General features: G+C 43.4%; 1 protein-coding gene across 2 annotated transcripts in view; it reads right to left on the bottom strand.

Moving 5' to 3' along the window:
* Positions 1-1,949: 1,949 nt before the first annotated feature.
* LOC139378732 (ras association domain-containing protein 3-like) overlaps positions 1,950-25,671 on the bottom strand; it is a 55,612-nt gene continuing 31,890 nt past the window's right edge. For both annotated transcript variants that reach the window (XM_071121175.1, XM_071121176.1), the window contains 5 exons: positions 8,754-8,861; positions 6,952-7,107; positions 6,752-6,839; positions 5,077-5,192; positions 1,950-4,989 (listed from right to left, as the gene is read on the bottom strand). In XM_071121175.1, coding sequence (XP_070977276.1) covers positions 4,840-4,989; positions 5,077-5,192; positions 6,752-6,839; positions 6,952-7,107; positions 8,754-8,861 — 618 coding nt within the window. In that variant the 3' untranslated portion in view covers positions 1,950-4,839. The remainder of the gene's footprint in view (positions 4,990-5,076; positions 5,193-6,751; positions 6,840-6,951; positions 7,108-8,753; positions 8,862-25,671) is intronic.

Genomic DNA, 25,671 nt, shown 5'->3' with positions numbered 1-25,671 from the left:
TGCCTCAAATTAAGAAAAAGTCAATAGTTGAACACTTTTGAATAAATCAATTTCTTCCAAAATGGAGATTTAAGACAGAAATAGCGAGTGTCATTTTTTTCCAGTTTCACCCTCCTCAAACAGAGGGATGTTATGTTAGCTAACTGGCTATGACTTTCCAACACAACACTGGAACACTTCCAAGTCAAGGTAAGCTTTTGGTGTTACTAATTTATTGCCACCGGGGCCCACCGGTGTAACTGCTCACTGTAACGTTACTGCATGATTGTAGCAGGTTTACTAACACTTTAGTTATATTAGCTATGCTGACTTTGACATTACTTTAGCTAATATGGTGACAGCGATGTAGGCTGTGTATAACGGTTTGGCTTGGAAAGGTTTTTTCGCCTGGTCACAGAGCTGATGTGTTGTGCATTGAAGTCCACACGCGAAGGGAAGAGGTGAGAAGAGATGCGAGAAGGAATGCAACTTGGCTGCTATGAAAGTGAACCGTGTTTACTCGTGATCAGGGATGTATTCAATCCGCCGATTCTATTGAAAAAAATATATATATATCTCTTAAACGGAAGCAAAGGGAAAACGGGGATAAACAAACCTGAATTTGTCTAATAGAAACTGTTGGTCTTTCTAACTTGTTGGTCTTTCTAATTTGTCTAACTTTCAACTGTTGGTCTAATGATTACACCCAGGATCAGCTAGACCCAAGCTAATGAATTATTTTCAATTGACTGATTTCCTTATATGAACTGTAAGAGAGTAAAATCTTTGAAATGGTTGTATTTTGCATAAATTCAGTCTACATCCATTTTTGGACTTATGAATTGATATGAACCCATTGATTCTTGAAGAATATACACCTATAAATACTTTGAGCTTAGTTTAAAGGGCAATTCCGCACATTTTCATTCATTTGGTGCTGCAGTCATCATCTGCAGCACCAAACCTGTCTACATACTCTGTTTTAACGGCGTGCTTCTATTATGTGTTTAAAACGTTTTTTTTTTTTTAAGCCTCTTTGTGACAGGGTAGGGTTAAAAATAAAAATAAATAAAAACCTTAAACAGGTTTCTAGCCCTATTTTTGTGCTCCCCTTGTCACTGCAAATGTCACTACTTCAAAATCCCAGATCATTCTCCCCCCTCAACAAAATGCCTTTTCGCATATGTTAACCCTGGTATTGTGCTGTAAATAATAAAAATTAAGTTGAAAAGTGCTGGCATTGCCCTTTAACTGTCCTGTAAGAACCCCAAATATAAGCTTGCTTTACTCCAGTGTTTGTAAACAAGGTCGATGTAAACAAAAGTGTATTACCTCATAACATGGTTAAAACTAGATTTTGATATCATGGATGGTGTCTTAACATCGATAGCTCTGTAAATTAATTTGAAAGTGATTGAATGTATCCAATAGCGGGGAAGATTGTCTGGGCTGCCCCAGCCCGGCCCCTAGAGAGCCCTCCCAATAACATCAACGAGATGCTATTCAGACGAAGAGAAGAGAGCAGGACCTGTAAGTTGAGTTCACAGCCACCTACACGAAGGACCTGACTACAGAGATATGCGGGATGATGAAGAGGCTGCTTCACACTGGCGCAGCCTCCGAAGTCCACAGGAAGAAGCTCACTCCAGGGACCCTCTGAAGATTGAGACACCAGGCACACAGGCAAAGACATGCCGGTGTAGAAACCGGAGGTCTATGAGCAGGTGACACACACATGGGCGACCGCTGACTTGCCCACCTATTGATGCAGATGCCCCTGCTATGCTGCAACACCTTAATGAGCTACCCCCAGTATGGCTATGTACTGGAGATCATCGACGAGGACGTCATCTTACGTAGCAACTGCTGTTTGCCCCTTTAGGAGCTGCCTATAGGAGTGCAGTCAGGTCTCATTATTAGTTCAGCATTTTTGATTCAGTGGCCAGATCATTGGAGTCACCAATATTCCCTTTTTTGTACAATTTAAAACTTTAATAGATGAATTCAGTCCTTTAGAGAAGGCCACATTTGGTAACAATCCAACAAAAAGAAAAAAAGTTGCCTACAAAAATAAATCTGCATCATCAATAATATAAATAGAATATAGCAACTTTTTTTTTCATTATAACATGTCGGTTCAATCCCGTCTCCTCCAAGCTGAGCCCACAGCTGCTGTGTTCATCCACATCCTGGTACTGAACCATCACTAACACTGTCAGCAGAATCATTCCAGGTATAGATCTTACAGTCACTGCATATAGCACTGCAGCGTAGAACATTACAAGGGCATAGCTGAAGAGACAGGGGGGCTAGCAATCTTTGGCAAATAACAGTTATGCATCTAACTAGTTTATGTTTATCTATAAAAACTTTCATACATTTCCAAGTTCAACAGTACTGGCCTCTGGTTCCTAAGAGCCACATAGTAGACCTATATGCATTAGGTGTAGATGATGCATGCTTTATAGTATATTTATATGGGTTACTTTAGCAGTCATCCTCCTACATCCCACTTAACAAAGCTAACCAGAGAGAGCCGCCCATGATACAAATTGAAGATAAACCAACTTTCACAGTCTTAACAAATCATACAGGAGCTTGTACAAACGTCACGTTTCAGAAACACCTTACATCTTTCATAAAAGCCACTCATTTCAATAAGGCCTAATTATGAAACATTGTGTAGAATTATAATAGTGGAAGATTGGCATCTGGTAAATGGAGAAGGCAAAGAAAAATCCCTGAATTAAAAGGTAAAGTGCCCAGAAGCTTCAGTAGATCATAAACTGGTCCGATAGAAGCTCTGTAGATAGATATTAACTTGTCTGATTCAAAGCCCTGATGCTGAGATGTGCAGACCTCTAACTAGCTAACACCTGGCCAGTGGTATCTGTCAATGTAACACTGTGCTTTGCAACACCATTTAGCAAGGCTTGCAAAGAAAATAATGGCTTTAGGATAAAAAATGTTATAGATTTTACCATATCTAATTCCATTAACCCAGTGTTTAAACGTAAATTAAGTTCTGGGTGTGTAAACCCTTATAATAAACTCTAGCTATAAAATGTTCCCTTAATTTGAGGCCTCTAGGAGCATCAGGCAAAACCTAAAATAAATCCAAACATTTTATAATAGCTTCGGTTATAGAACATGAAAACATAAGCAACAGCACATCATATCACCAACAGGCAGACCGAGAGGACACAGTTACAGCATTTATCCACAAGGTGGGGGTATATAACCACACCACTACTCTTTCTATAGAGATAAACATGGCAACTAATGCAGTACCATCAGAAAAAACGTCATATAGTACTGGCAGATAAACAACAAGGCTTTTAAACATGCCAAATCAACATATATTCTTGCATTTGGTCAGTGTGTTTTGATACTGTGCCGAGGGTTGATGGCCCAAAATGCGCTCACTAGTTGCTCTGTCCGTTCAATTGATTGTCCATCTATTCCAAAGTACAGTCTCTGTTCAAATGACCTCTCCTGTAACTACCAGAAAATCGATACAACCCTGGTAGATGTAAATACAGTACTGAGAGAGAGAGACGGACAGGGAGGCGAAATGCGAGAACTTCAAAGCAACAGGTTCTAGCCGCTTTCTCCTAGTCTAGGAGACTGAACACATGGCCATGTGACGTCGCCTCTACAATAAACTGACTTTATCCTACCAGCCCTGAAGCAGATTAGGACAGATGTAGCCATGTTCAATGACTACCAGAGGAACAGAAATATAGCCATTGTCCTTTGCTGCTATTCCTGACCATGTTATTTGTGGCCACTGGCCTGGCGCTGGCTCCAAGAGGCCCTGAACTTTCTCGGAATAGAAAATCTCTTTTAACATGGAACTCCAAAAACTCCATTTAATTTGTTGTTGTTTTTTTTACAGTCTTACTTATCTACTTCCTCTAAAACCATTAGTCAACTTCCTAAAATCTTTCCATTCTCACAGCGCTAACCTCTTCTCCTCTGATACAACTAGTCTCTGTCCAGAGGTCAAAGGTGAGCGGTCAGCTCAAACTCCACTGTCAGTCTGGTCACAAGCGGTCACACTTCCATCCTGACCTCTAAACCCCAAACAGCTTGTGACTGTCAGACTCTACAAACTGCACCAAATATTCTTCTCCTTTCAAGACCCTCACAACCTTCAGTTTAAATACACCACTCTTATTCTGGTCTGTATCATTTGCCTTTTCTAGTTTCTATTTCATCCTGTCCATCTAATACTGTGTCCTTTCCATGATAAACCAGTCTAGCCTTTATGTTGCTGATATGTTTTCTGTGCATTAACCCCTGTGAGAGAAATCAGTGAGCACACGAGTCGGGCCCTTTGGGGGTTGGATTGCTCCCACGCCTTCATAGAACACAATAAAACAATTTCTGCAAAGAAACAGAACAAAGCTTCACCCACATAAATTAAAAACGACAATATGTACAAACCCTTGCATCCACCAATTAAATAAAAATGCTAAATAAATGGATTCAAATATTCGGGGGTTTGAATCATTCACGTGTTCAAAAAGGTCATTCTAAAAGAATTTAAAAAAGGCAATAACCAGAAGGATCAAAAGAGTGAACAGAAGAGTGGATATGGCACACAGGGGTGTAGGCCTACTCAGTAAAGACATGGAGCTAGTCTCTTGAGTGCTTAATGCCAAGTCCAGGCTGAACGCAGTGGAACCACAGATGCCCTCTAGTGTCCATCTAGTGTATTGCACATAGGGTCCACAGGTACAATCTAGAGTTTATTCCAGCTCTCTCCAGTTTCTGAATCAGGTTGGACCAGTTTGCCCCTCAGTGTCCCTCAGACTGGATTCTGGTTCCCAGCCCTCTCTCCTCCGGGGACAGTAGTTACCCCGGCCCCCCTGCTGCTCTCATGGCCTCCTGCAGTTTGAGTCTGTAGTTGTCGTAGCGACGCGTCACGGAACACACCCGCTCAGTCTCCTCCTTCTCCAGCATCCTTAGGAAGTTACTCAACTCTGGGATGGAGAACGCTTCCCACTGGAAGAGGAGAGAGGTATGGTTAATACAGGGAGCATGAGTGTGTGTTTAGTGTGTGTGTGGGTGGGAGTTCAGTGTGCGTCTTACCATGACCTCGCCAGTCTGCTGTTCTCTCAGGACAAAGCCCAGCGTGTCGGTGTTGGGACCTGCTAGCAGACGCAGGAACAACGGATGCTCTCCCTCCGACAGCTTACACATGTACTCTACAGGAGGAAACACACAATAATATTATGTGGTTATAATTCATGATTATTAAGGATTATTTTACAGAAGGGTTCAATGTCAAGTCAGGGGGGATGATGTGCTGTAAAAACACTAATGAGAGCTTTAGTAAAAAATCATTAAAAAAAATTACGTTTTGGCTCCATGCCATGGGGGTAAGCACACACAGAAAGCGGCCCGGTCAGATCAGAGAGACAGACGTCTTTCATGCGAGTCAAGTCACCAGGCAGCCCTAAACCCTCCTGCATGCTCCATATCCAGAGACAGCAGCTCACACCATGCTCTCAGCCTGTCCCTCTACAGTAGAGGCTCCCACCTGCCTGCTAGGCCAAGCCTACAGGCTCTCCTATTAAAAAAACACAGCTGCTGAAAGGGACTAGCTCTACACAGCTATGTACCAGATGGTGCCATGGTAGTACAGTACCTTTGCCGTCCATCTCAGCAGGACTGGGAGAGACCTGCATTCCATGCCGGATTCAGACACCACCGTGGCATTTCTTGCGGCAGGCAGGTGCTTTAAGTTTACACCATCGGAATGGGTCATAAGTTACAGACGTGCATACATTTACCATTCTTCATAGATCACGCAGTAACCACAGATCTAGGGTCAGAGTTATGACGCCTCAAATCCTAACCATTACGAACTGAGTCCGTGCCCCACAGCCCAGCACACATAAGCCCCCCCCCCCCCCATTTTTAATTGGACCACAGTATAGACTGTCTAGACAGACCCTCATTAACAGGCTAAGAACTCCCCTCTTCATGTACCGAAGGGAAAACACTGCAAACACACACAACGTCAGAGCTAGCGTCCGAGTCACGCTGTCCTAGAAGTCTGGGATAGCGGGTGTGCGCATTTCCCTTGACATAATGAAGAGCTGTCAGATTACACAACAGTGTGAGATTAGACAGACCGTGACAGACTGCACGGGCGGCACTGCAACTGGGCTGAAAGTCTGACCTATTCACAACCATAAGCTACCTGCACTCCTATTCCCGACTACTCTACCCCCAACCAGTCTTCGGTAAGATGGGCTTATCTCCTGCTCTGTGGTATAGGGACTGATCCATCTTTGCTTGTCTCCTGGGGGTCCATGCTGAACCTCACCAGGGAGTTGCCCTCGCCATCTTATCTAGCAGAGCCCTAAAATAGGAAGAACAGAAGACCAAGACACCAGCTGCTACTGTAAACTGTACTGAAACCTGTTGTGGACCTCTCTCCACAGACTGGCTGGTTGAGAACAGCTGCTGCTGTACACGGTGTGTGTGTGTTCCTTCCCTGGTGGGGTATTCCAGCCACAGGGGTGAAAAGTAATGTGTGTGTGTGTGGGCAGCCCTGTGGCATTCACCAACATGAGGGCGAGGCGTCTAGAAATACACACCCTAAACCCTACAGATACCGACACACACTATGTTCAGACACCAACCCAGTTCTGGCATGCATGCTATCCAGCCAGCTAACAGACTGGCATCTATAGCATGACAAACCAACTACAATGTCTCCTATAGCCAGAAAGACAGACCACACACACACACTTACCTTGCTCATCCCTGCGGCAGCGTTTGTACAGGGCATATTTAGCAGGGTTGTCAGCTACAGTGAACTTGGTCAAGAGGGCCTGAATCACCTGATGGAAACATTAAAGATTAGCATCAGTGTTCATATATAATTATAGCCATTTTCAACGAAATCACTGCACGCAGGTTGTACGAAACGGTGTGTGTGTGTGTGAGACCCACCTGCCGTACGGTGTTGTTGGAGCTGATGTGAAGAGTGTTAATCGCCCCCTGGGGGAGGTAGAAGGCCTCCTCTCCTCCCTGGCCCCCTCGTACTGTGACGGGTCTCCTCAGCTCCAACTGCACCTTAATGAACCCCGTATACACACCACTGGGGTTCTACAGGGAGGGGGGGGGGGGGGGGGGGGCCGGTTAGGATACTGCAGGGTAACACAGAACAGGTACACAAGCACTCATGTTCGCACACAGTAAGCTCTGTCATGTCTGTGTGAGAGATGACCAGATGGGGTGGGTGGGGGCTTCACATTAATTACCAGATGGAGCCCAGATTTGTGGGCCCATCTTTAAGCCCAGTACTTCACATGCCATCCCCCTGTGGACGTGACAGCACTGTGTGTGAGTGAGTGAGTGAGTGAGTGAGAGAGTGAGTGAGTGAGAGAGAGAGAGTTTAGCAGTGGTGTAAAGGTACTGAAGTAAAAATACTTTAAAGCACTACTTAAGTTGTTTTTGGGGGTTACTTTACCATTTATATTTGACAACTTTTACTTCACTACATTCTTAAAACAAATAATGTACTTTTTACTCCATACATTACGCCCAAAAGTACTCGTTACATTTGAATGCTTAGCAGGACAGGAAAAGGGTCCAATTCACACACATCTAAAGAGAAAATCCCTGGTCATCCCTACTGCCTCTGATCTGACGGACTCACTAAACACAAATGCTTTGTTTGTAAATGTCTGTGCTGTAGTGCGCTTTTACAAAATATGGCGCCGTGTGGTTTGCTTAATATAAGGAATTATCCATACTTTTAAAACCAAATACTTTTAGACTTCTACTGGATGACTCACTTTTACTTGATTAATTTTCTATGAAAGTATCTTTACTTTAAATTAAAAAATAAAAAAAGACAATGGGGTACTTTGTCCACCACTGGTGTTTAGAAGGGTAAGAGAGAGAGAAGGTTATTAAAGGAGAAGAGATGAAACGCATCAATCAGCTGACTGCCACTACTAAAATGCACCATCACAGAGTTATGTTTCTATAGAGAAAGAGAACAAAGAGTGACTTGTGGTTGCGATAGATGGACAGATCAGGGACACAAAGAGAGGCGAGAAGTGGGAGCAAACAAAGACATTCTAAAAGACAACAAGACCGCAGAAGAGTCATTATGCCAGCCTGACTGCATGTTTTAGATGACTGACGGGTCTGATCGCATGGACTAGATGGACATCAATGTGAATCAAAGAACAGTGGTTTCAAACTTTGACCCATACCCAGAAGGAAGTAAGTATGCTAGTTATTCATCTGATACATCTCAGACAGGCCTGTTCCAGACAGCTAGTCTGGTGAACATGTGCTGTGTGCCACCATCATGCCCGCAGCTTGGTGAGCACTGAGCAGTCAGTTAGACAGAGCTGGTTGTCTTCCACATAACAGGGGAGGTCAGGACAACAGAGCTTCTGTTCAATCATCATCCTTATCATTAGTAAACAGAGGAAGGAAGGAGAGATGTGGTGGAAACATGCAGCAAGCAAGCGTGGATCAGGAGGGGATAGATAACGCACAACACATGAGTGCTGAATGAGCCTTTACAGTTCAGCTCTGAAGGCTGGCAGAACCACGCACACACTCGTGGCAGAGATAACCATCAGAGCCTAAAGGTCATACAAGTTCGTTTAGGGATGAGGGGGTCAAAAGTGGGAAGCTAGGTCAGAAGGGATGATAAACCGAGGAAGCCTAATGTCTGATGGAGGAGTTGGGTTATGGGTTAGTGGATGGGGTCGGGGTTAGAGGTTACTTACCAGGGTCATTTTGAGGTGGTCCTTGGAGGAGGAGTTGTACAGCTCGACCTTCTGTCTGATCTCCTCTCTGCTGAGATGAGTCCGTAACTCTCTTTCCTGCTCCACATCCTGATAGACAGAAACAGAGAGAGTTAAGTGGTGTTATTACATGTGTTATGGCCTGAAGAGATTGGTAAGATCAGCTGATACAGATCGACAGAGCACACACACACACACACTGACAGGCCTCCAGCCCTGGGCCTGCCAGTGTTGTCCTGACCTTCATTTGGAGGACCTAGATAAGGGATATTCAACTGGCGGGGCCCAGGCCAGATCTAGCCCGTTTATTATTTTATACTGGCCCTTTGATTAATTGTGAACATTAATGAAAGATATTTAAAATAATAATAATAATAATAATAATAATAATAATAATAATAATAATAATAATGCCAATATCGGACGTTCAGTTCCAGAACGACAAGCACTATGGTGGTTGTCTATAGTGTGGTTTCTAGCGCCTATGTGGCATGTTGATTCTACATATGGAGTCTAGCGTTTGAACGGATTAAGTTAAAATATTATGACCACATTTTTGAAAGCTACGACTAAGGAACAGATACGTACGTGCCTTCTATTTCCCTCATACACACAAGGACTCATTAAAAGGGAGTGTGACAAAAAACATGTCTAATGACTGAGGGAAATGAATTCAAAGCATACTTCCTTCAGACTGGAATTTTGCATTACCTAACGACACACTGCATTCTTTGTTATTTATTGAGATGCTTAGTTTTCAGATGATTTTAAAACGACCTATTTACTTTTAGAACCTTTTAGTATTTGTTTAAATAAAACAAAGCATCAATGTTTGTTGCACCTTGACTCACGTCACTTCTTTCCTAATTACTTTTGGCAACATTTCCTTTTAAGAAAAGTGCTTCATTTGTGGTTATGCGTTGCTTTCTTTCCACCTGACAGGTGTGGCATATCAAGAAGCTGATTAAAACAGCATGATTACACAGGTGCACCTTGTGCTGGAGGCAATAAAAGGCCACTAAAACATGCAGTTGTCACAACAATGTCACAGATGTCTCCCTTTTGAGGGAGTGTGCAAATGGCATGCTGACTGCAGGAATGTCCACCAGAGCTGTTGTCAGAAATGTTTTGGTTAATTTTCTACCATAAGCCACCTCCAACGTTGTTTTAGAGAATTTGGCAGTAAGTCAAACCGGCCTCACAACCGCAGACCAAGTGTAACCGTGCCAGCTCAGGACTTCCACATCCGGCTTCTTTGGGCTCCTGTGTGGCACAGCGGTCTACTGCATCTCAGTGCAAGAGGCATCACTACAGTCCCTGGTTCAAATTCAGGCTGTATCACATCCGGCCGTGATTGGGAGTCCCGTAGGGCGCCGCATAATTGGCCCAGCGTCATCCGGGTTTGGCCGTCATTGTAAGTAAGAATTTGTTTTTCACTGACTTAGTCAAAAAGGCAATACACCCCAAAAAATAAATGTTTAATTCTTCACCTGCGGGATCATCTGAGATCACCCACCCGGAGAGCTGATGAGGATTATGTCTGCCTGGAATAAAGCCCATTTGTAAGGGAAAAACTCATTCTGATTGGCTGCGCCCCTGCCTAGTCATGTGAAATCCATAAATTAGGGTCTAATGAATACATTTCAATTGACTGATTTCCTTATATGAACTGTAACTCAGTAAAAATCATTGAAATTGATGCATGTTGCATTTATATGTGTTTAGTAGTTGGAATCGCCCTGCCCTCATATTGGGTCTCCCCCTCAAGGCAAGGGTCCACCACAGCAGAGACGATTCATCCAGAGGAAAAAAGGCGCTAGGCCCAACCCATAGTTATGTAACGAATGTTCTCCCCAGATCCAGAGAGAGTCTTTCTGCTGAAGGCTGTGACCGTCACACACAAAGTTTAAACTCCTAGAAAGTAGAAGGATCTGACTTCAGAGTTCATTGATAACGATAACTGAATTTTAGTCATATTTCTTAATGGACATGACTGCAGCTTCCTCTCCATTTCACCCTGGATCATGCAGTCAAAGCAGACACGCGTCATCCTCCGTGTGTGCCTGAAGGTCCAAAGTCCAGACAGCGCTGTGTGTTCTTACATGGGCATAGTGCTTCTCTGCTCTAAGGCTCCTAGATACTAAAAACAAACCTAAACCCCAGTCAGTATCCTGACAAGACCGAGCAGGCCCTGTACACCTTATAAGGCCACACTGCACGAGAGACCAGGGTGCCAACTTGTGTACACACACACACACACAGAAGAATCCACCTTAGGCAATAACATTGATAGTGGAGTGGTATGGTTCTAATAGCTAATACTAGTGTTTTCTTTAATGTCAACATCAAGGCAGTAAAAAGCATGCATGCCCTTCTGGAGGTGCTTCTGATTGACTTGTTTTTACTGCCTACCACAGAGGATAACAGGCTCATAAAGTAACAGAACAGAGCTCCTTACTGTTACGGTTAGCAATGGATGTGGTCTAATGCTGTGGTTTAGACTCCTGCCGCAGCCAGCTGTCTTCGCAGACTGGGAACTGGGCTTGGTGGAGCTGTAGTAGGATGGGCCTGTGAGGAAAACTGTTGGTCAAGTCCACCTAGGTCACAGCTGATTCAGGTGGCTCACAGTAAGACCCAGGGGATTATGGGTAGCCACAGCGAAAGAGGTTGGTGATGGTTATGACAACACTTAATAGCCGCTATTGCATGGGCCATAACCACTCTGGGGTTGTGAGAGAAAAGATTTGGGTTGGTTACTGTGTTAAAAATTATTTGTCTTCTCACCCTCTCCAACCAGCTCTATAGGATTACCTCGGTTTCAAACAGAACCTCGCAGAGGTCATGATCAACTACATCAGATGACGCCGCACCGAGCCAGTTCATGACCGCGGTCTTGAACAAACTAACATCAGTATCATTACTTTGGGTTACAGGGCAGAGTATATAAAAGAGAGTGTATTTGAGTCCATACAGACAGATGAGGATGGGGCAGACAGGAGAGGGTTAAGAGGAGCACCAGTGAGACAGAGCATGACAGGCAAAAGGCTAAACAAACAAACATCCCAATGAGGTAATGGACCAACAAAAAAAAAAACAGCCTTCTCACTCCCACACAGTGTTTGTTATAGCCACGGGCCACTACACTGCAGCCGGTGAGGGGGAGAACAGAAAGACAGCAGAACAGACTCTCCCTGAGAGTTCAACCTGTTGCTCTTTCTTCACCCATCACTGTAGTTACTGCAGCATCAAGGTTAATGAATGCCAGTCGGATTAGACTCCGTTAAATGAACTACAAGCCTATACTCTCCCTCTGTACTCGGATTGAAGTAAGCAGTTAAGCAACTTTTCCTGGGGCAGGCAGGGTTAGCTGGGGTGGCAACGGTATAAGAGCAGGACTGATAAAGATACGTTTTTTTTTAGGGTAAAGAGTCAGTAGGCCGAGCAACGAGGGATAGTGTTCGGTAAAGATGCTCTGGGATTGACTGCTTAGAGTAAGCCTTAGTAAGTAGAGTTACAATGAGTTCAGTGCTGGGTTAAGTAGAGGTGGTGTAGCTTAACGTGTGAAGTAATGTGTGTGGTGTGTTCTAAGAATAGAGATTAGGCTATGCTGTGTCGTCAGACTGGTTTCTCCAGCGCTTCTCAGTCAGGCGAGGAACAGGTTTGACTGACTAAGATAACATCAGCTATGTAGGTAATCCGTTTACAGACGGACAGATCCAGAGCAACAAAAAGAGATACATATAGGAAAAGCTGGAAATAGACTAAACACCCCTGACTTAATCTAGATCTGGATGGGCATGGATATTGTTCTACATAAAGATCTGGTATGGGAAGAGCAATTTGACCATGTGTTATGGTATTTTGTGATGACCGTCTCAATCAGTGCCACAGCAACTATCCCCCCCCCCGTGTGAGACTTCCTCTGCAGCTTAGAGGGGAAGTCCACAGCAGCCACGCCTTTCCTCCGCATAACAGACATCGATAACTAATGCAGGTTATGTAGACTTAAAATCAAGCACTGCATACACCTCATTCAGTACAAGCCCACTTGGAGAGCTCCTATACTACCACTAAACCACAGCCAATTCCCTGACAACACACTACAAAACACAGTATTAATTTGGACCTGGAGGGATTCCAACAGTTATTTGCCGCACTGGAGTCCGACCCAGTACTGCATACACAGAATAGCATAGGAAAGACTAAACCACTCCAATGACTGCAGCAGGAGTGTGTGATCCATCCCTTAGTGTCCCACAGGGTAGACCAGAAGTGAATTCCTGCTCAGTGGGCTCAGAGTGAGAGGGTGACAGTGAGCAAGTCCATCCTGCCTCCTGTGGTGTCGATGGACTCTCATAACTGAAAGTGGCTTTACTTAACCTCTTGAAACTAGGGGGCACTATTTTGTTTTTGGAAAAATAACGTTCCCAAAGTAAACGGCCTATTTCTCAGGACCAGATGCTAGAATATGCATATAATTGACAGCTTAGGATAGAAAATCTAAAGTTTCCAAAACTGTCAAAATATTGTCTGTGTGTATAACAGAACTGATATTATTGCAGGCGAAACCCCGAGGAAAATCCAATCGGGAAGTGCCTCTTATTTTGAAACCGTTGTGTTCCTATCCATCCCAAATTGGCCATTGAAAGGGATATCAATCAGATTCCTTTTTCTACGTATTCCCTAAGGTGTCTACAGCCTTTAGACGTAGTTTTACGCCTTTGTTGAAGAATGAGCGTAAACGACTACAAAGTAAGTGGCCAGCTGAGGGCTCTGTCAATTGTCCCGGTTGATATATTATCGAATAGATATTTGAAAAACACCTTGATTGATTATTAAAAACATTTGCCATGTTTGTCGATAGTATGGATATAATCTGGAAAAAATTTCGGCGTTGTCGTGACCGCTATTTCCGGTGAATTTCTCAACATAACGTGACCAACAAACGGAGGTATTTTAGGTATAAAAATAATCTTTATGGAACATTTGCTGTCTAACTGGGAGTCTCGTGAGTGAAAACATCTGAAGATCAAATGTAAATGATTCATTTGATTGCTTTTCTGATTCGTGACCAAGCTTCCTGCTGCTAGCTGGACATAATGCTATGCTAGGCTATCGATAAACTTACAAACACTTGTCTTGCTTTGGCTGTAAAGCATCATTTCAAAATCTGAGATGACAGGGTGATTAAGCTGTGTTTCGCTATATTTCACTTGTGATTTCATGAATATTTTGTAGTAATATCTTTTGAACGTTGCGCTAGTGTAGTTGATGACAATTCTCCCGGATCCAGGATGGGTAGTTCCAAGAGGAGTAAGGAGATCAATATTTTTGCGCTAGTTGGCTGTACATGCAGCATCCAGTATTTTTTCTTCTTTAATTATTCTCCGTCTTTTTAAAAATAGGGAGCCAATTGGTTTTAAGTAGCTTTATTTCCATGACTGATCAAAACACATCACGGCTTTCGCTTGTCCCTCTGTCACAGACATATGTTGAGCAATATTTTAGAAACAGTGAAGCGCAAGAAAATAATCACTACTGAATCGGAATACATATCGAATCACCACCTAAGTACCGTGATATCGTATCGTGGGGTCCGTGGCAATTCCAAACCCTTGTCAGAGGACAAGGAATTGACGATGACTGAGGGACAGACCCTAGGCTCGTGCTTTCTTGTGGGCCATTTCTTGATGATCTCCCTCTCACGGTTTCTCTCTAGTCTGCATGCATCCGTGTGCTCCACACATCAAAGTCAGGTCCTCTCTGTCAAACTGATGGGAATTACCATCTCCTCTGGTCCCACCGTCTAGGGCTGTTCCCGACAACAACCAAAATTTAAAAAATGTCTTTCCCCCCCCACACTAGGGCTGACCCCATTTAGTTGACTGGTCAATTGTTCGGTCGACCGAGATTTCTTTAGTCGAGCAGTCGCAAAAAAAAAATGTTGTGGTGCACAAGACACCCGTCTGAGTGGACTAATCCATTGCGGAGGCCACGGGATGGCAGAGTCCATCACTAAGACTTGTGATATACGGAAATTGTATATGGTTGTATTATGTAAATATAATATTTTATAACACTTGCTTTATCCGACGTTGGATAAAGTTGCTGTCCGCTGTTCTGAAACAATCTTTAGTGCGCTGTAGAATTGGCGCCTTTCTCTATGTTGATATGTGCATAATATCACATTTTACCAGCATTTTGGGATTGATCCCTGTGTTTTGAGAGAAATGTCTGAGTTTGACAGCTGTTGCTCGCCGTTTGAGCAAGAAAACATGAACTGATTTGATCATCAATTGAACGAAGTGCTGCTCATAGCCTATATATGAAGGGTCTACATGTATCAACCTTCACAGTGAATGTTTTTGTTCATACGTTGTATGATTTGAATATTGCCAAATGCATCAGTAAAAAAAAAATATTACAGCTATTTAATGAAACTAGTGCTGTTAACAGACCGCAAAGCAGCATATAACTGACCTAAACATCTGGAAATGTTCACATTTGTATCCATAGCCTTAAAAACGCATCTCAAGTGCAAATGCACTGTTTAGCGCACATCTGAAGGCTGGGGGGCATTTAGGACGTCTACTGCGAATTGCTAAAATATCCTAATGATTAGAGTTCGACCGATTAATTCGGGCCGATTTCAAGTTTTCATAACAAATCGGAAATCGACTTTTTTACACCTTGATTTAATCTTTATTTAACTAGGCAAGTCAGTTAAGAACACATTCTTATTTTCAATAACGGCCTAGGAACGGTGGGTTAACTGCCTCGTTCAGGGGCAGAACGACCTTGTCAGCTCGGGGGATTCAATCTTGCAACCTTACAGTTAACTTGTCCAACGCTCTAACCACCTGCCTCTCATTGCACTCCACAAGGAGACTGCCTGTTACACGAATGCAGTAAGCCATGGTAAGTTGCTAGCTAGCATTAAACTTATCTTATAAAAAACAAATCAACCAATCAATCATAAACACTACTTAACTACACATGATTGATGATATTACTAGTTTATCTAGCGTGTCCTGCGTTGCATATAATTGATGCGGTGCGTATCGTTGCTCCAATGTGTACCTAACCATGAACATCAATGCCTTAATTAAAATCAATACACAGAAGTATATATTTAGCTAAAAGAAATCCAGGTTAGCAGGCAATATTAACCAGGTGAAATTGTGTCACTTCTCTTGCATTCATTGCACGCAGTGTCAGTGTACACAGTGAGGGAAAAAAGTATTTGATCCCCTGCTGATTTTGTACGTTTGCCCACTGACAAAGAAATGATCAGTCTATAATTTTAATGGTAGGTTTATTTGAACAGTGAGAGACAGAATAACTACAACAAAAATCCAGAAAAACGCATGTCAAAAATGTTATAAATTGATTTGCATTTTAAATGAGGGAAATAAGTATTTGACCCCTCTCAATCAGAAAGATTTGTCTCAGGTGTCTTTTATACAAGTAACGAGCTGAGATTAGAAGCACACTCTTAAAGGGAGTGCTCCTAATCTCAGCGTGTTACCTGTATTAAAGACCTGTCCACAGAAGCAATCAATCAGATTCCAAACTCTCCACCATGGCCAAGACCAAAGAGCTTTCCAAGGATGTCAGGGACAAGATTGTAGACCTACACAGGGCTGGAATGGGCTACAAGACCATCGCCAAGTTGCTTGGCGAGAAGGTTACAACAGTTGGTGCGATTATTTGCAAATGGAAGAAACACAAAAGAACTGTCAATCTCCCTCAGCCTGGGGCTCCATGCAAGATATCACCTCGTGGAGTTGCAATGATCATGAGAACGGTGAGGAATCAGCTCAGAACTACACGGGAGGATCTTGTCAATGATCTCAAGGCAGCTGGGACCATAGTCACCAAGAAAACAAATTGGTAACACACTACGCCGAAGGACTGAAATCCTGCAGCGCCTGCAAGGTCCCCCTGCTCATGAAAGGGGCAAAACAGTATTTAGTCAGCCACCAATTGTGCAAGTTCTCCCACTTAAAAAGATGAGGCCTGTAATTTATCATAGGTACACTTCAACTATGACAGACAAAATGAGAAAAAATTCATGGTCCTTTTGGTCCTCCAATAATCGGTATCGGCGTTAAAATCATAATCGGTCGACCTCTATGATCGCACTTCCTCAATTCAAATATTATGGCGACACTATACCAATGATAGTTTGGTATGGTTTAGGAACTTGGGAACCAAGCTCGAGTTATCAGTGTAGTCCTGTTATCGCCTGGACTTGAAAATCTTTGCCCCTAGAAAAAAAAATGTACATTGGAAAAAAGAAAGAATTTGAGGGGGCAGTTTGGAAAAAAACAAATCCAGTCAGAATCATCCTGTGGAATATGTGAATGTGGCTTAGCCTAATTGTCTAAGAAAAATGAGGAGAGCGCGCAAACCAACCTAATTAGGTCTATAATCAACGGCGTAACTGTTAAATGTGCCTATCAAGGGGCCTCCCGGGTGGCGCAGTGGTTAAGGGCGCTGTACTGCAGCGCCAGCTGTGCCATCAGAGTCCTGGGTTCGCGCCCAGGCTCTGTCGTAACCGGCCGCGACCGGGAGGTCCGTGTGGCGACGCACAATTGGCCTAGCGTCGCCCGGGTTAGGGAGGGCTTGGTCGGTAGGGGTGTCCTTGTCTCATCGCGCACCAGCGACTCCTGTGGCGGGCTGGGCGCAGTGTACGCTAGCCAAGGTGGCCAGGTGCACGGTGTTTCCTCCGGCGCATTGGTGCGGCTGGCTTCCGGGTTGGATGTGCGCTGTGTTAAAGAAGCTGCGGCTTGGTTGGTTGTGTATCGGAGGACGCATGACTTTCAACCTTCGTCTCTCCCGAGCCCGTACGGGAGTTGTAGCGTGGAGACAAGATAGTAGCTACTACAACAATTGGATACTACGAAATTGGGGAGAAAAAGGGGTAAAATTCAAAAAAAAAAAAAAAAAGTGCCTATCATTATAAATCATCCACATACGTACCAGTACCACACTCATTCAAGGATTTTTCTTTATTTGTACTATTTTCTACATTGTAGAATAATAGTGAAGACATCAAAACTATGAGAACACATGGAATCATGTAGCCAAAAAGTGTTATAAAATTTGATTTGTTTTTATTTTAGATTCTTCAAAGTAGCCACCCTTTATGACAGCTTTGTCATCAAGGGGTCCAAACTTTTCACTGGTACTGTACATCTACAGAAATAAGACGTAGCTTGCTTCTGTTGCCTGTTTGAGTGTTTGTTTATTAGCCTACTGATTCCGTGAGCGCCAAGCCTCATGCAAGTGCAAAATGTTGAATAAAAGTAATTTCACAGATTTGGCTGTTTTAAATCTTTGCAATGCTGTAATAACAGCTAAGCAATTATTTTTTGTTTGTTAGAAGAGGCTGGTATTATTTGGAATGTATTTTTGGTTGTTTACAATATTCTCTCTGCCTGTTGTTTGGAACAGTGTAATTAACAGAGCCTGTGTCACAAAACATGTTATCATTAGTAGGCGTGGTATAGTAGCCTTGTAGAACCACCCTCGAGCTGTAGGCCTAAGAGCGTGTCCTGCTTGGTCTTAATACCATAACTTACTTAGGCGTATATTTCAATATCTAGGCTACTGTGTCTATCAATGAATTATTAATTTGTTCATGTCATCACACAGGGAGCTTGTAATCTAACAGCAACTGTTTGGCATGCATCATACTCGCATACCCTCCTTCTTGAGCTCCAGTAGTTTCCACAACTAAGTTGAATGTCTTCCACAGATCTGACTTCCCCTTTCCCTCCTGAACAACCAGTAAACATTTGCCCGTTTCGGGTTTATTTTTCACGTCCTACACATCCATTTTGCTGTTTGTTATAAGCAATTTCTGTGATTTTGTAGGCTATAGGTCACATGCATGCAATGCTTACATGTTTCACATAAAGAGAGCAAGGGTTAATGGGAGGTTCTCTCTAAACAAATTAGGGATTTTGGTAACAGAACAGTGGTGACAGTGCAATAAACACTTGCTTTGCTATGGTGCCTTTTCACTGCAGTAGGGAGGAGAGAAAGACAACATGCACCAGTCACACAGGCACTTGCTGTCATTTTCTTTTTTAACAGTGTGACTATTGGGCTTGGAGTCATGTGTGTCTATTATTTAATCAAACAGACAAGCTCAGTGCATTTGCAGTTGGTTTTATTCAAACAATGTGTCTATATATGGAAGAATACATTTAAACATTTTGACCAATCGATTGGTCGAAAGAACAGGACGACTCTTGGTCGACCACGATTATATATATTTTTGATTACAGTTACTTATTTTATAATAAAGCCTTCGTATCCAAATTACAATTACACATGATCTAAAAGTAACTTCTATTGCCAACTTTGTAAAAATAGACTACATAAAGCCCCAAAAATAATAATATTGCAGCCTGCAGGTAGAAAATATCCTGATAAAAATGCAGGAAGCTGGTTTTAACAAACTTGAAGCATCGTGTAAAATATTCTGGGCCCTCAGAGTTATCCCACACCTGTGAGCACCAGACAGACACATCTGTAGCCTATTTGCACAATAAGAAGCATAAGAAGTAAATCAGGTGGCCTATTTTATGAAGTTTCCACTGGATAAGAGCATGATTTTATTTGTACTTTTCCCCCTAAGCTGAGAGAGCTGGAAATGGATGTAAAAACAGACTTTGTTAACTTGCCGAATGAGGAGAAAAAAACAATTAATTTGATAACTCTCCCCCACTAATGAGCCGTGGAGCTTAAGACAAATCAGAAATACGATCAGATCCCCAAATGGGCACATTTATAAGCCTACATTTGCGCGCAGGCCAGGTAGCCGAGGCCTACTTCTACGCGTAATCAGACGCGCGTCCTTACTTAACATTGACAGGAGTGCTCCAAACAAAACACAATGAATATATTGATAACTCGTAAACTGAACGAAACAAACCAAAACTTGTGTAGCCTAGGTTGTGCGCTCTGCAAACAACGTGTTCACTCTAACTATGAAAACTGTACGAGACTAATAATCTCATATATATATATATATATATATATATATATATATATAATAGCACTAGGCCCAGCACTATATATATATATATATATATATATATACACACACACACACACAGTGGGGCAAAAAAGTATTTAGTCAGCCACCAATTACACAAGTTCTCCCACTTAAAAGGATGAGGACTGTAATTTTCATCATAGGTACACTTTAACTATGACAGACAAAATTAGAAGAAAAAAAATCCAGAAAATCACATTGTAGGATTTTTTATGAATTTATTTGCAAATTATGGTGGAAAATAAGTATTGTGGAGCCCCAGATCGAGGGAGATTATCAGTGGTCTTGTATGTCTTCCATTTCCTAATAATTGCTCCCACAGTTGATTTCTTCAAACCAAGCTGCTTACCTATTGCAGATTCAGTCTTCCCAGCCTGGTGCAGGTCTACATCCAAAGAACACCATACCTACATTCTCCCAATCTTCTTCTGGATCATCCAAATGCTCTCATCTTTTTAAGTGGGAGAACTTCCACATTTGGTGGCTGACTAAATACTTTTTTGCCCCACTGTACAGTGCCTTGCGAAAGTATTCGGCCCCCTTGAACTTTGCGACCTTTTGCCACATTTCAGGCTTCAAACAAAGATATAAAACTGTATTTTTTTGTGAAGAATCAACAACAAGTGGGACACAATCATGAAGTGGAACGACATTTATTGGATATTTCAAACTTTTTTAACAAATCAAAAACTGAAAAATTGGGCGTGCAAAATTATTCAGCCCCCTTAAGTTAATACTTTGTAGCGCCACCTTTTGCTGCGATTACAGCTGTAAGTCGCTTGGGGTATGTCTCTATCAGTTTTGCACATCGAGAGACTGACATTTTTTCCCATTCCTCCTTGCAAAACAGCTCGAGCTCAGTGAGGTTGGATGGAGAGCATTTGTGAACAGCAGTTTTCAGTTCTTTCCACAGATTCTCGATTGGATTCAGGTCTGGACTTTGACTTGGCCATTCTAACACCTGGATATGTTTATTTTTGAACCATTCCATTGTAGATTTTGCTTTATGTTTTGGATCATTGTCTTGTTGGAAGACAAATCTCCGTCCCAGTCTCAGGTCTTTTGCAGACTCCATCAGGTTTTCTTCCAGAATGATCCTGTATTTGGCTCCATCCATCTTCCCATCAATTTTAACAATCTTCCCTGTCCCTGCTGAAGAAAAGCAGGCCCAAACCATGATGCTGCCACCACCATGTTTGACAGTGGGGATGTGTGTTCAGGGTGATGAGCTGTGTTGCTTTTACGCCAAACATAACATTTTGCATTGTTGCCAAAAAGTTCAATTTTGGTTTCATCTGACCAGAGCACCTTCTTCCACATGTTTGGTGTGTCTCCCAGGTGGCTTGTGGCAAACTTTAAACGACACTTTTTATGGATATCTTTAAGAAATGGCTTTCTTGCCACTCTTCCATAAAGGCCAGATTTGTGCAATATACGACTGATTGTTGTCCTATGGACAGAGTCTCCCACCTCAGCTGTAGATCTCTGCAGTTCATCCAGAGTGATCATGGGCCTCTTGGCTGCATCTCTGATCAGTCTTCTCCTTGTATGAGCTGAAAGTTTAGAGGGACGGCCAGGTCTTGGTAGATTTGCAGTGGTCTGATACTCCTTCCATTTCAAAATTATCGCTTGCACAGTGCTCCTTGGGATGTTTAAAGCTTGGGAAATCTTTTTGTATCCAAATCCGGCTTTAAACTTCTTCACAACAGTATTTCGGACCTGACTGGTGTGTTCCTTGTTCTTCATGATGCTCTCTGCGCTTTTAACGGACCTCTGAGACTATCACAGTGCAGGTGCATTTATACAGAGACTTGATTAAACACAGGTGGATTGTATTTATCATCATTAGTCATTTAGGTCAACATTGGATCATTCAGAGATCCTCATTGAACTTCTGGAGAGAGTTTGCTGCACTGAAAGTAAAGGGGCTGAATAATTTTGCACGCCCAATTTTTCAGTTTTTGATTTGTTAAAAAAGTTAGAAATATCCAATAAATGTCGATCCACTTCATGATTGTGTCCCACTTGTTGATTCTTCACAAAAAAATATTGTTTTATATCTTTATGTTTGAAGCCTGAAATGTGGCAAAAGGTCGCAAAGTTCAAGGGGGCCGAATACTTTCGCAAGGCACTGTATATATAAAATACTGGTGAGCCATTGGCGCGGCCTCCGCAATGGATTATGCCACAGACAGGTGTCAATCAAGACGTTTTAGTTGTTGTAACAGCGACTAAAGAAAAAAAAAATAATTCTAGGCCAACCAAACAATCGACCAGCCGACTAAAGGGGGTCAGTTCTCCGCCAACACAGCTGTAAAGCGTCACCACACAAGACTGCTGATAATGCAACTCTTCACCCCTCAACCCCAAGTGGCTTCTTGCCAGGATGTTCCAGCACAGTTATTGGTTTTCTAAGACTCCTGAAATATAGGCTTAATATCAGTGCGCGGAGTACGACTGCCTGGACAGACAGGTTTCATTACTGCAGCACATAGCCTAGGCCTGTAATAAAGACATTACATCACTGTGGTCCAATAACAAGACTGTTCTACTTCCTCACGCCTCAGCTCCTCAGGCTTTTTACCACACCCCATCCTCCCTAATCTCTTCATCTGATCAGCCACTGTTACCCAACTCCGTGTGTGTTTTTCAACAATGGGGAGTAAGCATGGGGTGGTGAGAAGTGACATTATGAAAGGCAGACTTCCCTGTTCTTCAGTAGCTATGTTAGTGTGTGAGGCAATAGAACATTTCACACCACTGAAAGACACCAGTCCTTTGAGAACCCAGGTCAACAATAACCCAAACTTCCACTGTTGAGTTTTATTAGCTGGCTTTGTGGAAACCTGGACCCTGCACTACAGACCAGACACACACAGGCCTGTTAACGAGGGAGACCGGGATGATTGACAGTTCACATAACTGCCTGGGGAGGATTCATCATACATCAAACCAATGTGCTGGGTCAGCTTGTTCTTAACCTAATGTGAGAGGCCCACACAATACACACTGGCTATAGTGTAGCCTAGGCCTATAACATGGCATTGAGCAATGGGAGACACATAGGGAATACAGTAACAAATAGCACTAGGCCCAGCACTGTTCCTCTGTCTTCCTGATCCACTTCTCACTTTAGAGTGGATCTCCATCTCAGAGACAAAACAGGCTTGGCTTCAGACAGGTCTAGTTACAGTAACATGGAAAACATTCCTATAGAGCAACACAATGAGGATAATAAAGAGGGATGAAAAACAGGTGTGTCTGTGGCAAGAGACAGGAATACAATAGAACACACAAGAGAGCAGAATGTGGAATATGGGGATGACTGAGCAGATGTGATACTATGTGGTTCACTCGGGGAGGAAGTAGACTTGTCTGACTAACGACTCAGAGTATTTACCATAAAAAACTGCCACGGAGGTATGAAGCGGCAGGGAGCTAGCCTGTAGAACTAGTCTATGGGGAGTAGCATTGACCCACTATCATGTCTAACCCGCACTTAGCAAAGACAGACAGGAACCATTCTGCAGAGAGCGTAACAAGAGCAATAGCACCAACACGCTCCGCTAGACCACTCAGTCGGCATGGCTGCAGGGAACCTGCAGTGGAAAATGAATTGAAGGTCCTTGGCTGCAAGGTACAGACTGTCACATCAAACACAACCTCTGGGAAGCTACTGTACTAACAGTTCCAAGCCAGTCAAAACAGGCTAACACTATAACTGTAGACTAAACTCTGACGATCAAAACTGCACTACTTTAAATCAACGTTGATGAAAGGCTCTCAACCTGGAGTATGGAGATATTGACAAGCCTCTTATAGTGAAACTGAAGGTCTGTTAACAATATTGGCCTAAAGGCAGCTAGCTAACCGGCATTAACTAACTATAGGCTACTCTCCTGTGACAATAATTAACTCAGCCTGTCTGTGTGTGTGTGTGTGTGTGTGTGAGAGACATTAGATAGATAAGCGCCAGTAGCCTACTACAACACAGTAGTCACGTTTTACCATGAGCATGTTCAAAACGGAATAAGTGCTGAATTAAATCCATTCAAAGTAGAAGAACACATGATACCAGGGCTGTGTAACGCATTAATGCATGCTTAGACCATAGTCAGGCACTAACCAAGTGCAGAAACACAGCACACAGAGGCTCTATAGGGTTACAAAGTCACACTTACCAACCTGTCCACGCTCTCTGTGAGGGAATGGGACAGGGGTGTGTTGTTGCTTTTCCTACCATGAATAAACCCATACAACTTGGACATGACAGGTCACAGACCCCCGAGGCTCAGTCACCTCTAAGCACCAATAGAAACCTGAACAGGCCCATCTCTGGCACAATGGAGTGTGATATGAATGGTTTGGCTGACAGAGAGGACTATGCTGACAGGAGCCGTTGCTAAAGCCTTCACTAAAATCAGACACAGCTTCAGTACTAGCCAGGACGGAGACCAGCAGCTATAGCCACACAGTTCAGTGACTGTAGCAGCCAGCCATAGCGGGGCAGTGACTGTAGCAGCCAGCCATAGCGGGGCGGTGACTGTAGCAGCCAGCCATAGCGGGGCGGTGACTGTAGCAGCCAGCCATAGCGGGGCGGTGACTGTAGCAGCCAGCCATAGCGGGGCGGTGACTGTAGCAGCCAGCCATAGCGGGGCGGTGACTGTAGCAGCCAGCCATAGCGGGGCGGTGACTGTAGCAGCCAGCCATAGCGGGGCGGTGACTGTAGCAGCCAGCCATAGCGGGGCGGTAGCAGCCAGCCATAGCGGGGCGGTGACTGTAGCAGCCAGCCATAGCGGGGCGGTGACTGTAGCAGCCAGCCATAGCGGGGCAGTGACTAAAACCCAGAGAAAAATAATAAGGCTCAGTGAAAACACCAGTAATTGCACCTTTATCTGTTGTTTTACAATGCCACAATCCATAGGCATAATTGGTCCCTGTGCCCAAGAAGGCAAAAGTAACCTGCCTAAATGAGTACTGCCCCGTAGCACTCACGTCTGCAGCCATGAAGTGCTTTGAAAGGCTGGTCATGCCTCACATCAACACCATCATCCCGGAAACCCTAGACCTATTCGCATACCGCACCAACAGATCCACAGATGATGCGATCTCTATTTCACTCCACACTGCCCTTTCCCAGCGTTCAACACCACAGTGCCCTCAAAGCTCATCAATAAGCTAAGGACCCTGGAACTAAACACCTCCCTCGGCAACTGGATCCTGGACTTCCTGACAGGCAGCCCCCAGGTGGTAAGGGTAGGCAACAACACAGGTGCGTGCTTAGTCCCTTCCTGTACTCCCAGTTTACCGACAACTGCGTGGCCAAGCACGACTCCAACACCATCATTACGTTTGCTGGCGACAACAGTGGTAGGCCTGATCACCGACAACAATGAGACAGCCTATAGGGAGGTCGTCAGAGACCTGGCAGTGTGGTACTAGGACAACAACCTCTCCCTCAACATAAGACAAAGGAGGTGACCGTGGACTACAGAAAAGGGGGAGGGGCATCGAATATGCCCCCCTTCACATTGACGAGGCTTAGTAGAGCTTCAAGTTCCTTGGTGTCTACATCACCAACAAACTATCATGGTCCAAACACACACCAGTCAAGGGCACCACTAACACATATTACTTTCACTAACCTGTACCCCCGCACATCGACTCAATACCAGTACCCCCTGTATATAGCCTCATTATTGTTACTTGTGTAAATATTTTCTTAAAACTTATTTTCTTAAAACTGCATTGGTTAAGAACTTGTAAGCATTTCACAGTATTGTATTCGGCACATGTGATAAATACAATTTGATTTGAATTAGGCAAATG

The sequence above is a fragment of the Oncorhynchus clarkii genome, chromosome 21 (genome assembly GCF_045791955.1).
Source record: "Oncorhynchus clarkii lewisi isolate Uvic-CL-2024 chromosome 21, UVic_Ocla_1.0, whole genome shotgun sequence".
NCBI classification, from domain to species: domain Eukaryota; kingdom Metazoa; phylum Chordata; class Actinopteri; order Salmoniformes; family Salmonidae; genus Oncorhynchus; species Oncorhynchus clarkii.
The sequence above is the reverse complement of the archived record's forward strand: the minus strand, read 5'-3'. Positions and strand labels throughout refer to the sequence as shown.